General features: G+C 42.4%; 1 protein-coding gene across 1 annotated transcript in view; it reads right to left on the bottom strand.

The window, feature by feature from the left end:
- The window catches only part of LOC122800290 (vasodilator stimulated phosphoprotein), a 1035406-nt gene that overhangs the window by 388868 nt on the left and 628377 nt on the right, over positions 1–18161 (bottom strand). The window contains exon 5 of the mRNA XM_044073000.1: positions 17614–17784. Within this exon, the coding sequence (XP_043928935.1) occupies positions 17614–17784 (171 nt within the window). The remainder of the gene's footprint in view (positions 1–17613; positions 17785–18161) is intronic.

The following is an 18161-nucleotide window of genomic DNA, read 5'->3' as shown; positions in this document are numbered from 1 at the left end:
AAAGGGCAAACCCAAAAAAAAAAAACCTTCTTTTTGTTTTTTTGGGAAAAATTCAACCCCATTTTCAAAAGGGGGGTTGGGGAAAAAAAATGTATTGGAAAAAGGGTTTTCATTCCAAACAACTCTCCTTGCTGCTTTTTAGTAAATAACCAATGTGATTCTGTGCAAAACGTTGTTTGTTTTACATATAACCCCCCAGGGGAACCTGAACAGGTCTACATCAATCAGCACTCTACTCTGGTTAATGAATATAAATAAAATAAGCAAACATAATACTGAACAACCTTGTTTACACCTTAAACAATCCCACTCATGTACTACCTTTACTTACCGAAAAACATATCCAAGCTTTATTTAATACAAAAAGTTAGTGAGCTTTTTAATCAGGTAGTCCACTCAACAGGCTAGGGATGTATTCCAACTAATTTAAATCATGCAGTAAATACTCTTGTCATTTTTAACGTGGGTATATATTTGATACCATAACAGTGTCAATTCCAGTTATCTTAATATCTGTCCTTAAAACCTTTGTGCATAATGACTAATGCTCTCCAATTTACTAATATGAAACAGTATAATCTTAGAACTTATCTCAGAGTATGGTTAAGCAATATACTGATCTAGTCTTCAGCTCTTTGGGTTACAGAATCTATTTACAGTGGTAAACTGATGCATTTTTTTACATTAGAGTGTGTAAAACATTAGCATACTTAGGTTATGACTTTAGGGTTACTAGATTCCACAAGGCTGAACATAACACCTTATGGCCTGTTACTTACAAAGCAAATATTTTTTATGTGAATTTTGAAATTCAGGAACAGAACACTGGCTGATGTGAAGTATATTCCCCATCTTGTAGAGTTATTTTAAATTATTCCTCTCACAAACCCAAAACCCCAATTTATTTAAAATGGTCATATCCTAGTGGCAATGACCTGATGTTAGCTAATATACCAGGCATCTTCCTATCTTACTCTGACATCTTAAAATCAAGTTTTTGCCTTTCATCTACTCAACGCTGGAACAGATTCTGGCTCCCCCGTGACCCTGAACTTGACTAAGTGACTTATTTGGACACTCACTGAATCATACATGTCAAACCCTTTTAGGTACTTCTACAAACTTCAACTTGAAGAAAAGTGCAAATTGCAGAGGTTCTGTTCCTTACAAAGACTCATTTTATACCGCTCAACAAGCACTTATTGATGCATCATTTTAGAACGTTGGTCATCAACTTGGGTGCGATTAAAAAGGCTACTATCCATGTACTTTTGAAATTACATTAAATAAAAAATGGATACTGGTCAATGCTGATCTTCCGCTGGATAAACTGTACATGACAACAGCCATTACCTATACTCCTAGAGTGATACAGAATACCCTGGCTAAGCTAAACTCTTTAGCCTTGCAACTACAATAAAGAAAGCCAAGAAAACCATTCTAATAACAAATGGATCACTGAAAGAAAGCTGGTACAGTCTGGTGTTTCAATCACCTGGCCACATATTTCACAGGGTTGAAATCACAATGACCTTCCCTCCCTCAGATCATTACTGTCAAACCTGAAACAGTTAGCACTAGACCTCAGACTGCTGAATAAAACTGACTTGTACAGCTGAAGACACAAGTAGGGTCTCCTCTCATTTGTCGATTTACCACATCACTGTTGTATTGTGTCTTGCTAGGTTCATTGGCTTTAGTAACACTGGTATAGCACCAACTTGCAGATATGATGGCAGGAAATTAGTGCCATCTCGTCTGTCACATCTCTACCTTTATAGCCCAGCTCTTTGACCTAAACTAATCACTGGACTATACTGGACATGTAGGTGCTGACTGGGTCTCTCCTGATGCTTTCCCCATGTACCTGCCTTCATGCCTATTTGTGTGTATCTGCGTGGACAAAACAAGCCGTAGCTTATCAACTGCAAAGCTCTTCTCTCTAATAAACCTTTTAAATTCAAATATACCATAATCAATGGCACCTGAAAAGGGGGCTCTCTCTAATGACCATAAATAAGTTGGACTGCCCAGGTATAAAAATCCTCCTGTCTAAACACTGCAGGTTTAAAGTACAGTTTTGTACCTACCATAAATGTAGATGTTAGAGTGTTCACACTGCTGCAGTCATCACACTTGGGTTTATCCTGCCGTCAGGCGGTCCCTCAGTTGGCTAGAGTTCCAAAGTCTTGGTCCGGCATCGGTTGCTGTCACTTCTTCCCTGACGTCAGTGCGCCAGGAGTATACAAGAGGCATCCAACCCCATTTTCTTCAGTTTTTCTTGCCCCAGATGTCAGGTGCCCCCAAGTAGGTAGGCAATGCATATTGCTAATAAAACATGTAAAAGGAATAAAATAAATACTTTCAGTTAAAGCAAATACACCACAAAGGTTGTACAGGATAGAAAAGGTATAGAAAAGTTCAGCTAGGTCAGAGGGGATGGAGGGAGGGTAACCTGGACTGCAGCAGTGTGAACACTCTAACATCTACATTTATGGTAGGTACAAAACTGTACTATGTTCATCGTGTTACACTGCTGCAGTCATCACACTTGGGTTGAATCCCAAAGCTAAGGATGGGTGGTGGAAAGTACAGTTGTGTACACCTACCATAAATGTAGATGTTAGAGTGTCTTCACTGTTGCAGTCATAACTGTAGGGTGTTCCTGCCGGCAGGCAGCCCTAGGTCGGCAGAATTCCAAAGTCTGGGTCCGGCGTCGGCTGTACCAGCAAGAACCCTGACGTCAGAACGCAGAGGTATAAAGCCGTCAGCCGACGCCACCTTCTCCAGCCTTTCTTGCCCCAGATGTCAGAAGCCCCCAGTAAACCAAAAGGTGCCCAAAAAGGAAACACAAATACACCACAAAAGAAGTGGAAGAGGGAACAAACAAGAATAAGAGGGGATAGGTGGGAGGGAAACACCGACTGCAACAGTGAAGACACTCTAACATCTACATTTATGGTACGTGTACACAACTGTACTATGTTCTTCGTGTTTCACTGTTGCAGTCATAACTGTAGGGTGGAATCCCAAAGCAGCGAAAGAGGGAGGAGGTTATGCAGAAGTAGGGGCAGCAAGAAGACCCTGCAAAACAGCAGAGGCAAAGCCTGCCCTAGACTTAGAATACAGAGGGAGATTATAGTGCTTGGAAAAAGTATGCAATGAACTCCAAGTGGCAGCTTCCAAAATATCTTTGGTAGGAACGCCTCTGAGAAAAGCTGCTGAAGTGGCAGCTGCTCTAGTAGAATGACTCCTCACAGTACCTGGAATCCCATAGTGAGAGTAACAAAACCTTATTCCATGAGCAATCCATTTGGAAATAGTTTGTTTAGAAATAGCCTTGCCTAGAGAACTGGAGGCATAAGAGATAAGCAATTGATCAGATTTTCTGAAATCTTTAGTTTTGTCCAGGTAAAATCGTAGCTGTCTGTGTACGTCCAATGAATGTAAAATCATTTCCCCTTTATTTTGAGGATTAGGAAAGGAGGTAGGAAGGTGAATAGTCTGATTTAGTGTCACTTTCGAAATCACCTTAGGCATAAATGAAGGATTGGTCCTCAAGGAAACTCTGTCTTGGTGGAAAATAATATATGGTTCCACAGCCATGAGAGCTTGCAACTCTGAAACCCTTCTGGCAGAAGTCAATGCTAACAAAATAGCTGTCTTCCAGGATAAGAACTTGATATCTGAAGCCGCAGCAGGCTCAAAAGGAGGCAAAGTAAGTTTCTCCAAGACATAATTAAGATCCCAAGCAGGAACAGGAGGAGTTCTGGGAGGCCTCAAATTCTTAGCCCCCCTCAAAAATTATCTCATCAATTGGTGAGAAAAAATGGGAGGATCAGTGTTGAAATGAGCTGAGATAGCAGAAGCATGAATTTTGATGGATGAAAAGGAGAGGCCTTTAAGCAAAAGGTCTGAGAGGTAAAGTAAAATAGAGGAAATATCAGGCACAATAGGGTTAGAACCTCGGTCCTGCATCCAAATACAAAATCTTTTCCATTTAGAAGCATAAAATTTCCTAGTGCTAGGACGTCTAGCTTCTAAAAGAACATCCAAAACTTGTTTGGGAAGAGCAGAAGGAATCAAAGGCCCTTGAAGAGCCAAGCTGCCAGACATAGGGTCTTGAGTTGAGGGTGTAGCATCTGACCCTGATGCTGGGACAGAAGAGAAGGGTTCAGAGGTAGAATCCAAGGAGGTTCCAAGAAGAGGTGTTTTAAGGTTGGATACCAAAACTGCCGAGGCCAATTTGGAGCTATCAGAATGATTATCTTGGGCTTGTCCTGTTTTATTTTCAGTAATACTCGAGGAAGAAGAGGAAGAGGAGGGAAGGCATATCCCGAAAGGTTCCTCCAGCTGAATGACAGGGCATCCACTTTCCAAGCTGTTTTGTGGAAGGACCTGGTGCAAAAGAGAGGCAGCTGATGATTGAGATGGGATGCAAACAGATCTATCGGAGGACAACCCCAAATTGCAGTAATCTTGCTGAATAGGCTGGGGTCCAGCATCCATTCGTGAGGATCCAAAAGGTTTCTGCTTAGGCTGTCTGCTAAGAGATTCTGTTTTCCTGGAATGAATTGAGCTTGAAGATGTAGATTCAGATTTAAAGCCGTGTCCCATAACTTCATGGCTAGTCTGCAGAGGGGGTAAGAATGAGAGCCCCCTTGCTAGTTTATGTACCACATGACTGTGGTTATTGTCTGTATGAATCAGAAGAGGCCCCGGATTTAGATGTTTTTGGAAGGCTAGAAGAGCATTTTGAACTGCCAACATTTCCTTCAAGTTGATGTGCCAGGCTAGATGCTTCTTTGTCCAAGAACCCTGCTGGCAAAGATTTTGAAAATGAGCTCCCCAAGCATAATCCGATGCGTCCGTGGTTATGGTCTTGAGAAGGTAGAGGCAGACGGAAGGGATTCCCTTTGTTTAAAGCACGAGCCCTGGACCACCAAAGGAACTCCTTCTGGAGGCAGGGAATCAGTGGAATCATTGTGTCCAGACTGTGGTAATGCTGTGACCATACACTCTTTAGGTACCATTGAAGTTTTCTCATGTGAAGCCTTGCATTTGGAATCAACAGAATGCAAGAAGCCATGTAGCCCAATGCCTGCAGGAATTTCCTTGCAGTGAGCTGAGTTAAAGTAGCCAAGGTTTTGAAAATTGAGGCCAGCTGTAATTGCTTTTCTGGAGTGAGGAAGGCCCTTTGCAAGTTTGTGTCTAGAAAAGCTCCCAAAAAGATCATTTGCTGAGAGGGGATCAAATGTGACTTTTTTGTGTTCACTGAAAATCCCAGTATAAGGAGAAGACGTTGAACAAAATGCAGATGCTGAAGTAAAAGGTCTTTGCTGTCTGCCTGAATCAGGCAGTCGTCCAGGTAGGGGTAAATTTGAATCCCTTGGAGTCTGCAATAAGCTACTACTGGAGCCAGGCACTTGGTAAAGACTCTGGGCGCAGTAGATAAACCAAAGGGCAGTACAGAGAATTGAAAGTGCCTCGAACCTGCCTTGAACCTCAGGTATTTCCTGCGTTCCTGCCTGATGGGAATGTGTAGGTAGGCTTCTTTCAAGTCCAATGTCACCATCCAGGCATCCTGGGAGAGCATTGGAAGAAGTTGTTGTAAAGTAAGCATCTTGAATTTTGGAATTTCCAGGAAGGTGTTTAATACCGAAAGGTCCAGAATCGGTCTCCATGAATTTTGCTTTCTTGGAACCAGTAATAGTCTTGAGTAAAAACCTTTTCCCATCTCTGAAAGTGGAACAGGCTCTATGGCTCTCATGGCCAATAAGGCGTCCACTTGATTTAAGGCCTCTGACCACTGATGTTTTGGCAGATCTGGCCAACCGATAGACCTTGGCAGTGTATGAAAGTGGAATTTGTAACCTCTTAAAATCACGTCTAAAACCCATTTGTCCTGGGTAATCTGAGTCCAATTTTGGTAGGAGAGAGAAAGTTTTCCTCCGAGAGGGGCTTCCAGGCAAAGAGGACCTGTAGCCCAGCAGAGAGAGTCATTGGGTCTGCTTCCTTTGTGATTGAGATCTGTCTTCACCCCTTCTAGGTGATGAATCAGTCCATTGTCTGGACCTGTAAGAGGCCTGTGCCTGAGCTCGACCTCTGGAGCGTCTATATCTTCCCCTTTGAGGCCTGTCAGATGTGGGAAAGGACCAATTTTTGGAGGGCCAATTCCTGGAAAATCTAGGAGGCTGAACCTGTAAGAAATCTTTCACAGTCTGCATAGATTTTGCTTTTTCTTCCATCTTTTTAATAACCTCCTCAGCCTTGGATCCAAATAAAACATCATGCTGAACAGGGGCATCTAACAGTTTAGCCTTAACCTGCTCAGGTAAATTAAGCTTGTCTCCTGATAACAGTACCAGAGGCTGCGGCCCTGCAAGAAGCTTCCAAGGCATCAAAACCACAATGTAAACTATGTTTGCTAACTTGTTCAGTTGCATGCAATACATCCTGTAATTCCTTGTCCTCTGCACATGGAGGAAAGGTAGAAAGCCTTTGCTTTAAAACAGACAAAAGAAATTGCTGATACTTGAACATGTGAAACTGGCAATTTAAAGCTCTAATAGAAAGAGTAGCAGAAGTATAAACCTTTTTGTCCCACCTGTCCAAGGCACGAGAATCCTTTTCAGAGGGAATAGGATTTTTAGATGAAGCGGCCTTAGCAGCCTTAGAACCCTGAGAAAGTTTCAGGATCTGCAGAAGGGTTCTTAAATAAGAATTGATGGGAATCAGGGACTCTGTAAAATATATCAGGCTTAGAAGGAGCAGGCGGCAAGGAATCAGGATTCAGGTTAGCTTCAGAGAAAGCATCATCCACAATATCAAGTACAGGAGGAATAGCCAAAGGCCTCTGTTGAGGGAGAAGGAGAAATTCCCTAAGCCTCTTCTTGGAAGCAGAGTAATCCTGACCTTCGCAATGAAAATGCTCTCTCATCTCATGTAAGGTTTCCCCAAAAGAGAAATCTTCAGGGGGAGAAGCAGAGGGTATAGAGTCCTCTGCATCAGAATCCTCATAAGGAGGAAAAGAATAATCCTGTTCAGAAGAAGAGACAGAAGACACAGACGCCTGATCAGAGGAATCATAAGGTATATCCTGTCTAGGCCTTTTTTCAGGAGGAGGGTGAGAACCCCTAATCATTGTAAGAAAATCCTCAGCCATCCGTAGTAATTGCTTTTGGGTCTTGGGAGCTGTATCCGAAACAGCTTGAGAAGAAACCCTTGGTTTAACAGGAGTCTTTGACTTTGCCTTCGCCTTTGTTGAAATAGTGATATGAGAAGGCCTGAAAACCCCCTCAGAAGCTGGTACCTGCACAGCGGTTCCGGACCCATCTGAAGGAGCGACATCTGAAGGTCCTGCAGCAGATAAATTACTAGGCCTAGATGGCTCCCCATGGGAATCCGTGTCGGCCATCGGTTCCGAAGTGGCAGACGACAGGGGCTGCAAAAGCACCTCACTGACTACCGTTGAACCCGAAGCTGGCTCCGGCTGCAAAGTATCCTGTTTGGACCTCGGAGGCCTATCCTTGTCCTTGCGTTTCTTTTGAATTCCGGTTGTCGGTAAGGTATCAGACATCCTGTAATTGAATCGTCTACCGAAATAATTCAAGGCCCAATCGTACCTACGCTTGATAGTGCGAGAATTAAACCTGGCACAGAACAGACAGCAAGAAACGTCGTGGTCAGGGCCTAAGCAAGGTAGACAGTAAGAGTGGAAATCTTTATGAGGTATTTGTTTTCCACACGATATACAATTAACTTTTTCTGACATCGGAGGAGCAAAAAAAGATTCCCCAACGGGGTACTTAGCTTGAGAAGAGAAGTAAAAACTTTGGACCGATGACAATCAAAGCACGTTGTCATGAATGCGCCAACCAACTACTTGCGAGCTGCTTTCCACCACACGGCAAGAAAGACTGGAGCAGATGGCGTCGGCTGACAGCTTTATACCTCTGCGTTCTGACGTCAAGGTTCTTGCTGGTACAGCCGACGCCGGACCCAGACTTTGGAATTCTGGCCGACCTCGGGCTGCCTGCCGGCAGGAACACCCTACAGTTATGACTGCAACAGTGAAACACGAAGAACATCTAAACAGGGTTTGGAGAGGCTAGTAGACCCTGCAGAACTGCAGTGGCAAAGCCAGCTCTGGTTTTAGAGTATAGAGGTAAGTGATAGTGCTTGAAGGTGTGCACTGAACTCCCAGTTGCAGCCTCCAAAATATCCTTGGTTGGTACCCCTCTGAGGAAGGCTGTTGATGTTGCTGTAGCCCTGGTGGAATGGGGCCTAATGTTATCACGTACAGGTTTCCCATGGTGTGTGTAGCAGAAACGGATACAATGGTCTGTTTTGAGATAGCCTTTCCTTGTGATCCTGCAGCATAGGATAAAAAGAGCTGGTCAGATTTTCTGAAAGCCTTAGTTTTATCCAAGCAGTAACATAATTGCCTGTGAATGTCCAAAGAGTGTAGGAGCCTTTCTCCTTTGTTCTGTGGGTTTGGATAAAAGGTGGGCAAATGAATGGCTTGGTTTAGGGCCACACTGGATACCACCTTTGGCATAAAGGAAGGGTTAAGTTCGTAAAGCGACTGTCTTGATGAAAAATGATGAAAGGCTCCACTGCCATTAGGGCCTGTAGCTCTGACACTCTTCGGGCTGAAGTTACTGCTAGCAGCAGGGCAGTTTTCCATGATAGAAACTGTAGATCAGCTGTAAAAGCTGGTTCAAAGGGCGGTAGTGTAAGTTTTTCCAAAACAAAATTGAGATCCCAAGTTGGTGTTGGTGCTCTCTGGGAGGTCTTATGTTCTTAGCCCCTCTGAGGAACTGTCTTAGTAATGGATGTGAAAATATAGGAGGATCAGTGTTGTATTGAGCTGAAATAGCTGAGGCGTGGATCTTAATAGATGAAAAAGGAAAGGCCTTTGTGCAACATCTCAGTTAAATATTGAAGAATCTGAGGAATATTTGGGACAAGGGGATTTTGGCCTTTAGCCTAGTTCCAGGCGCAGAATCTTTTCCATTTGTCTGAATAGGCTTTCCTGGTGCTGGGCCTCCTGGCCTCCAGAATGACAGCCATCACAGCTTTAGAGAGAAGTGCTGACTGGTTCTTTAGGTAATTTGCCATGCAGCCAGATTTAAAGTCTTGAGCTGGCTGTGTAGAATCTGATTGTTTTGCTGAGTGAACAGGTGAGGAATTGGAGGTAAAATCCATGGTGGGCCTTGAGCCATGCTCCTTAGTATTAGATACCAGTGCTGGCGTGGCCAGTCTGGAGCAATGAGCATCATTTGTGGTCTCTAATCTGGCTTTCAACAGCACCTTTGCCAGAAGAGGCAGTGGAGGAAAGGCATACACTGTCAATGTTTTCCAACTGAATGAGAGGGCATCCACTTTCCAAGCTAGTGTATGATATGTCCTTGTGAAGAATTTCCATAGTTGGTAGTTTTGGGGGGAAGCAAACAGATCTAGGTCTGGGCTCCCCCATTTTTGAGTTATCATTGCGAATACTTGTGGATCTAGTTTCCACTCGTGAGGATCTATGATATTTCTGCTTAGATCGTCTGCCAATGCGTTTTTCTTTTCTGGCAGGAATTGTGCTTGTAGTTGAACTTGGTAGGTCAGTGCTGTGTTCCACAAGGTCATTGCTTGCCTGCATAGGGGGGTAGGAATGTATACCCCCTTGCTTGTTTATGTCCCACATCACTGTGGTGTTGTCCGTATTTATTAGGAGTTGCCCTGGATGTAGGAGGTCCTTGAAAGCTGTTAGGGCATTTTGTACAGCAAGCATCTCTTTCTGATTGATATGTAGATGCCTTTGATCTGCAGACCATTTGCCCTGAATACACTGTCCTGCCATGTGTGCTCCCCAGGCATAATCCGATGCATCTGTTATAGTTTGCCTGGCTGGGGGTAAGACAAAAGGCTGACCCTTGTTGAGGTGACATGCCTGAGTCCACCACAGAAACTCCTATTGAAGGCAGGGAATGAGTGGAATTACCATTTCCAAGCTGTGGCTGTGTTGAGTCCATACACTTTTCAGGTACCATTGTAATTTCCTCATATGCAGTTTTGCAAATGGTATTAGTAGTATGCAAGATGCTATGAATCCCAAGGCCTGCAGAATTTTTCTTGCAAGTAGTTGGGTCTTTGTTGCCATCATTTTGAAGTATTAAGTCAGTTGTCCTTGCTTGTCTGGCGTGAGATAAGCCATCTGGGCTGTTGCATTTAAGCTGGCACCCAGGAATATTATGTCTTGTGAGGGCACTAGTTTTGACTTCTTTTTGTTTACTGTGTACCCTAGGCAACTAAATAGGTTTTTGACAAACGCCAGATGCTTTAAAAGAATGTCCTTGTTTCCTGCTTGAATAAAGCAGTCCAGGTATGGATATACTTGAATTCCTCTTTGTCTGCAGTATGCAATTACTGGTGCCAGGAATTTTATGAAGACCCTGGGCGCAGTAGATAAGCCAAAGGGCAGTGCAGAGAATTGGTAATGGGTTGAACCTGCTAAAAATCGGAGGTATCTTCTGCAATTTTGTCTGATTGGGACATGCAGGTATGCCTCCTTGAGGTCGAACGTTACTAGCCAAGCCTTCTTGCCCAGCATGGGAAGAAGCTGCTGTAGTGTTAGCATCTTGAACTTGGGTACTTCCAGATACGCGTTTAGAATTGAGAGGTCCAGAATAGGTCTCCAGGCTTTGTCCTTTCGGGGAACTAGAAAGAGTCTTGAGTAAAATCCTTGTCCTTGCTCTTGTGTTGGGACCTTTTGAATGGCTCTCATGTCCATGAGAGCTGAAATTTGCTTTTGAGCCTCTGCCCATTGATTTGGTGGCAGGTTTGGCATTCCTTTTATCCTTGGTAAAGTGTGGAAGTGGAATCTGTAGCCTTGAGATACAATATTTATGACCCATTTGTCTTTTGTGATGCTGTGCCAGTTGTCTGCAAAAAGTGCTAGTTTTCCTCCCAAGGGAGCTGCCAAGAGGATTTGCTTGGCAGTCTAAGGGGTAAGTCATTGTGTTTGTCTTCTGAAAGTTTAAGACCTGTCTTCTCCTTTTTGGGTTGTGGCACCCCATTGTCGTGGCTGGTAAGAGCCTTGTGACTGACCTCTGCCCCTTGGGCGTCTGTATTTGCCCCTCTGTGGTCTGGCAGAAGCTGGAAAGGACCAGTTTTTGGTTGGCCAATTTCTGCTGAAACGAGGGGGTTGAAACTGTAAAAAAATCCTTGACAGTCTGCATAGATTTTTGCCTTATCCTCCATTTTCTTTAAAACCTCTTCTGCTTTTACACCAAATAAAACATCCTGCTGTAAAGGTGCATCCAATAACTTTGCTTTAACATGATCAGGTAAAGTTTGTTCATTTAACCAAGCATGTCTATGTATGACAGACCCTGTCACTGCTGCTCTACAAGAAGCTTCCAATGAATCTAATCCACATTGCAAAGTATGTTTTCCCAATTGTTCAGCTGCATGCAACAAATCTTGCATTTCCTTGTAATCAGGCTGTTCTGTATGTGTGATCATTTTTTGTTTTAATTGAGACATCAAATATTGTTGATATTTCAGCATGTGAAACTGGCAATTAAAGGCCCTCATAGCTAGAGTAGCTGAGGTATATACTTTCTTTCCCCATCTGTCTAGTGCTCTAGAATCCCTTTCAGAGGGCACAGGATTTTTAGCAATAGAGGAATTAACCCCTTTGGGACCCTGGGAAATGGTTTCTGGGTCAGCAATAGGGCTTCTATATAGGAATTTGTCAGGGACTCTGTAGTAACTGGTTTGGCTGGTGCAGGATGTAGTGAATCTGGGTTAAGGCTAGATTCTGAATAATCATCATCCACAATGTCTAACACGGGTGGAATAGCAAGTGGTCTGTGCTGGGGTAGTAAAAGGAACTCTCGGAGCCTTTTCTTAGAATCAGAGTAATCCTGGCCTTCCCAGTGGAAATGTTCCCTCATGGTATGTAAAGTTTCCCAAAAAGAGTAGTCTTCTGGGGGAGATGAAGGGATAGACTCTTCTGCATCAGTGTCTTCACAAGGGGGAAGAGTATTCCTGTTCCTCAGAAGAATCTGAAGAAACTGAAACCTGGTCAGAGGAAGCATAGTCCTCCTCCTGTCTTGGCCTTTTATCAGGAGGGGGATGGGAAACCCTAAGCGTAATTAAATCTTCAGCCATCTTAAGCATTTGCTTCTTAGGCATAGGACCTTGTACTGGAGACTGTTGTACGATCTTCTTTGTTTTTAAAGGGGTTTTCAGCTTTGCATAGGATTTAATAGTGAGTGTAGTCTGTCTGAAGACACCTTCTGCAACTGAAGGAGTTTCAACTGCACCGGAATCTCCTTCAGCCATGGAGTCGGAAGGGCCTAAAGGTAAAGGTTGTGGAGGCCTAGCAATCTCTGCTTGGGAATCGGATGCCGGCTGGGGTTCTAAATCAGCAGTCGTCAGGGGCTGCGTAGGCGCCTCACTGAAAACTGGAGAACCGGAGTCTGGTTTGGATCTCGGCTGCCTGTCTATCTTTGTGTTTTTTATGCATTCTGGTCGTCAGTTGCTCTAACGGCATGGTATAATTAAATTTCCTACCAAAATAATGTCGGGCGAAATCAAACCGACGTTTAATAGCACGTTTGTTAAACCTAGCACAAAACAGACAACCTGTGACGTTGTGGTCTGGGCCTAGGCATGGAATGCAGTAAGAATGAAAGTCCTTATGAGGTATTTGCTTCCCACAAGAAATGCAATTGTTAACTTTTTCTAACATCGGACTGAGGCAAGAAAAGGTTCCCCAACGGGGTACTTAGCTTTACTGAAGACTTCGGTCTGAAATTCGATTTGAATATCTCAGGAGTCGGCCGACCGGCACTTGCAAACTGCTTCTGCTTCGGGCACCGCGCGGCAAGAAAGACAGAAGAAAATGGCGTTGGATGCTTCATATACCCCTGGCGCACTAACGTCAGGGAAGAACCAACAGCAACAGACGCTGGACCAAGACTTTGGAACTCTGGCCGAGTGCAGGTCCGCCTGACGGTAGGATAACCCAAGTGTGATGACTGCAGCAGTGTAACACGATGAACATCAATGGTTGCACTAATGAAGTATTCCTCTAAGCAATAGTCATTCTACCATGTACCAGGACAGAGTACAGGTTCTTGTGAAAACATTGAATAGCTGCAGTTTCAGGACGACTCACCACTGTTATGAGACTGCTTTTATTAACTCCCTCAAATGGCTTTCATTCTCCACTCTGTTTCTATGGACATCTGTACTATACATGTTCCTCTTAGCTGCACTGGAAAATTTAATCCTAGGATCTTAGCATGTATTGGAACAGTGAATTCCCTTTTTTCTTGAGAACCTTCTATGATGAATTATACCACCACCTCTCAGGCTTCTTTGTACTCATCTGTAGTGCTAAATTAAACCCCTTATGCAATGTGCCCCACTCGCAAAGTAGAGGTCATCCATTCTGTTCACCTCTTCAACTGCCTTACAGTCTCAGGAAAAGTACTGATTGCAAGCTACCTAACCTTTCAAAAGTAGTAACTTGAAAATAAATACCTATTTCTGTAAAAGCACTGGCACTGTTTTTTCCAATGTTCTCCAAACTTTTTTCATACAAATTTTAGGTATGTGCTTAAAACATCTGGAAAGGCTTTAATTATGAGCAGTGAAGTTAAAGGCTTCATTCTACTGTCCTTGCACAATTTGGTGCACATTACATGCCTATTCAACTGCAAACCATTAGTCATATCCCTGGTTATACTAAACCAATTTAGACCCTGGCTTCTAGGGCTAGGTTTTTACCCCCCCCCCCCCGATGCTCAAGTGCACTTGGCGAAGGGGTCACAAGTTTCATCCCATCCTGGCACTGCTTTTCTTTTTCTTCAAGCACCTTCTCCCGTTCATGTCATACACAGATTACATCGAGGTTTCCTTTCTTCCTCCTCCATGTCTACAATTTCTTTCTGCTCTTGCTCTTTTACTATTCTCTCTCCCCCTGTACACCTTATGCTATTTGATTCATTTAGTTGCTTTGCCCTTTAAGCCATGACATCTCCAGCTCTATCCTCAATTCATTCTGCATCTTAAGGTCATCGGTGTCACACTGGGAGGTTCTTTAGCTGCATGTTGTACACCTACCTGCCTCTGTGACAGGTAGACTGAACTTCCACTGAAAACAAGGGAGCTATTCCTAAAACCAGTATATGGGAATCCTTTGGTGTTGCATTCATTAACCAGCTGTGTCACTAATATCCTGGAGTATTCTTCAGAGCTCATTGTGGTACTGTTACTGGCTTAACAGGTGCGCTGGAAGATCGAAATGCTGTGGGGGTTCTACTTCCACACTAGGTACTTAGACTAATTTTCAATACTGATGCGGCCGTGTGGCATAAGACGGGGGTGCTGTGCTCCCGTGTGTGCTGTCCTTCAGATGATACATTGAAATGAGGGCTCATCTGCTTAAGTTGTAGTAGATCAGATGGATATAAAAGATTCCACAGCACCCATCAAAAAAGGAATCGGGTAAGTTCCCCCGTGCATTGGCCAAATTTCCCCTAGTCACCTTTCCCCTAGTCACCCCCCTCAGGTCTCCCTTAAAGAGAGGACAATGGCCGAGTGGAACTAACCCAGTCAACAGAAAGTAAAAATAGATGCATATAACTTGCATTATATCTAAAACATAAAATAAACTATGGTGAAATGTATATTGTTGTATATTTTGTGTCCGAAACATTTTTTGGTGACAAAACTGATTTGCAGGTTATAAAAATCCAGTTTAGAACATATCCTCACTGCTGCAAAACAATTGTCAGGTGCACTGGGGTTAGAGAGCTTAAATCTACATCACTGCCACCAAATTGTGTCACATGGGAGACAGGGATTACTGGCCTTGAAGCCCACACTGCTGCCACCAGTTACTTATTCAAGGTGATGATTCGCTTTAAGTTTGCAAAGCAAATTTGCACTACTACTTAGGGTTAAAGACCAACACCACCCAAATAAGCTTTATACTATACAACAGCAAAACTGGATTATAATCACTGGCTTACTAGGATTTCACCCATCTCACTCTGAATGCACTGTCTTTCAATGCAATTTTACTAAAAGAGACAGATTTCACTAACTCAACATACACAAACACTTTCTCTTCTCTATTTGCTATGAGGGGCTAAGGATACCAATAGAATACCCAAATACATGTGTCCATGTTGCACACTGGAACCATCTAGATCAATCTAGTCTACCAATGAACCAGCTGACATATTAAAATATAGTAGCACAGCCAAACGTATACAGTCACACTTATGGTAGCTACAAACAGCCACACATCGGACCTGCAAGATTAACATTCTTAAGCCACCACACTTTTGTAAATCACTGACTGAAAACACTTGAGGAAAATTAGGTAAAAGCATAAGGTAATCTAAATATACAACACAATAAATCAACTGCATAAGGAGGAAAAAAAATAACAGATAGGTGATGTCACAATAATTCTAATAGTAACTAGATGGATAGATCCTACCATTTTCTACAGAATACTGCAGCCTGGCTAGCACTATGGCACTACACAGAATCAATGGCTACACATGACATACTGGCAGACTAGAAGTTAGGTTAGGCTGCATTTTTCCCTCATACAGCATCTTTACACAAATGCTTTGATGCGAGGAGTTTATTAAACATAATCAAGAATGGGCAAGAAAAGACAGGAATTTTGATCCAGCCTTCTCTGCAAATTAGATACTTCTTCTCAAAGTCACTCTTGTTCAGTACTCCTCAGTGTTTAGTATGAATTTCAAAACCAGAACATATTTTTTTCTATATTTAAAAGCAAGTTGACAAAACACAGTTACATTCCAAGATTAGGTAACTGAGCCAACTGTACCGAATTCCTCGGTATTTACCAGTTTTGAGGTCAAAATAATGGGGTGCCACGAACTCCTGCGTGGCCCATTTAATTCCAGAATCTGCCAGAGTTTTTTTTTTTTTAATTTTTTTTGCAATTTTGTTGCTGACGTCATCACACGCAGAGGTGTGCGCAATGACATCAGCTTCATAAGCAGACTGCCAGCCTGTCGGAATTCAGCAGAGGGCTCCAGGGTGTGTCTCGTCTCTCGTGTGTATGTGCTGCTGAGTGCTCTGCCTGTATTCATTTTTTTTTGGCAGCATTTTCGGCAAAGAAACCTGGCTGTTTGCAAAAGGTAACTTTTTCAGTGGCTGCGAGAACTGATTAATTCAGTCAAGTAACATTGTGGTGGAGTGAGTCTGGGCTCTGGGACAATGAGAGCAGCTGCCTTGCCTGTACTGTGCTAGACTAGTACAGTAGTGCTTTTTGTTTTAGTTTAAATTAATATTTAGTGCAAACTACAAGGAGGATTCCAAGGACCTGGAAGTCAAGCCAAGCCGTTCATTTTTACTTCAGCTTTGATAGCGCAACATGTGGCAGTTGCAGACCGGTCTTCTTCTCTGAAGAAACCATAAGGAAATTTATCACCAACCACCATTTCTTCTCCCATCTCTTCCAGGTTTAAAAAAAAAAAAAAAAGCTTGTGCAGTAAACATTCTGTTTTGGTGCTTGTGCATATTTGAAACAGAGGGGCTGCCATCGCTAGAGGAAATGTTTCATTTTGGTGCTGTGTGTTTTTTTTTTTTTGAAAATCCTTTGAAGATCAATGATGTTTATATTCTTGCATGCTGTTTGGGGAAACATTTTGCTGTCTGGAAGATGGTCTGTCAATAATTAACTTGATAAGAATATAATTAATTACAGATATTTGCTTTCTGCAATGTGGCAGCCATAGATGCTTGCTCATCTAAACTTCTGAGATTTCCAGATATTGTGAAATTAGTAGAATTTTGCATTTTAGGAAGAGCACAAGTGTTCATACAGCTATTTTACGGTACAGAATTCATGCTGTGGACACACAAGGTGTTAGGCTCACTGAACTCCAGTATAGCATATAGGTTTCCTCTCTATTATAAACAGCTGTTTTCATAAACAAGCAGAGCTGAGTTTATTAACTTCACTTTTTAATCCAAGTGACTGTACCTTAAAAGAAAACTTTTTTTTTTTTTTTTTTTTTTTACTACTTTAGCTCTTTTCTGTTGTACTTTAAAAGCACCTCATTTTCAGGAGCCTGCTGCTACTTTGTTTCTTTCGTGCTTTTCCATTATTGGGGCAACACTGTTAATGCGATCTTTCAGCTGTAATTCAGTCCCCTAACATGTCCGGTAACCTCATGTCAAAAAAAAGTATTACTTTGAATAATTAATCAATTTGTAGAAAATAACTTTTAATTTGGACTTTCACACACATCTGCTTGACAGAGGTGTTAAGGTACTACATTACAGCTGAACAATCACGTTACAGTGTTAACCCGATAAGTTAGAAAGATGGAAAGTATAAAACACAGCTCTGGTCATTTTTTATCTCCTAAAAATAAGTTATGCTCTTTACTTATCTGATTTTTTACTACATTTGTTAATTTCTATACTTTATTGTTACAGACCACTCTACCCACGTTTTACTCGAGAAAGTACCTCCCACCAAGCTGACATTATCCTCCTTTTCCCCACCCACTGCCTATTATTTCAAAGGAAAGTGCAGGTTCGACTTACCGATTTCTTTGACTATAATCAGCTTCCGAGAACTGTAATTTACTTCCAAGATGAAGGATACTAAAGTAAGATTACTCGGAAATGTAAACAGCAGAGTGCTACCAATATCAGCCATGCTGAGTTTACTTATCGGGTGGCATTGCTGTTGCACAGACAATTCAGTTTCACTGCCTGGTTTAAAACAAAAAGAAAGAGAGCGATGTTTTAAAATTTTACTTCCATACCTAACTTTTGCCGTGGTTGGTCCACAACAAAAAATGAATGCTGGTGGTTCACAACCAACCTCAATATAGTCTGCATTTCTGATTTTGACGTTCGCTTAATGAAAGTTGGGCGCGCGCACATTAGTTTCTGAAAGATTATTAAAAGAATTTTGTAGTTTAAAAAACAAAAAATGGATTAAAACATACAAAATGAAAAAGGAAGAAAAAAACAACTATATACAATACTTACACAGACATTCCGTTGTAAATTAGTAGGTAAAACTAAAGAGATCACACTGGTCAATTCTACAGATTTTCACAGAATGTCTAGATTTCTGCCTTATA

This window comes from Protopterus annectens, chromosome 1.part0 (genome assembly GCF_019279795.1).
Source record: "Protopterus annectens isolate FY-2018-M chromosome 1.part0, PAN1.0, whole genome shotgun sequence".
In the NCBI taxonomy this organism is placed as follows: Eukaryota; Metazoa; Chordata; order Ceratodontiformes; family Protopteridae; genus Protopterus; species Protopterus annectens.
Note: the sequence above shows the minus strand (reverse complement) of the source record. Positions and strands in the feature narration are given on the sequence as shown.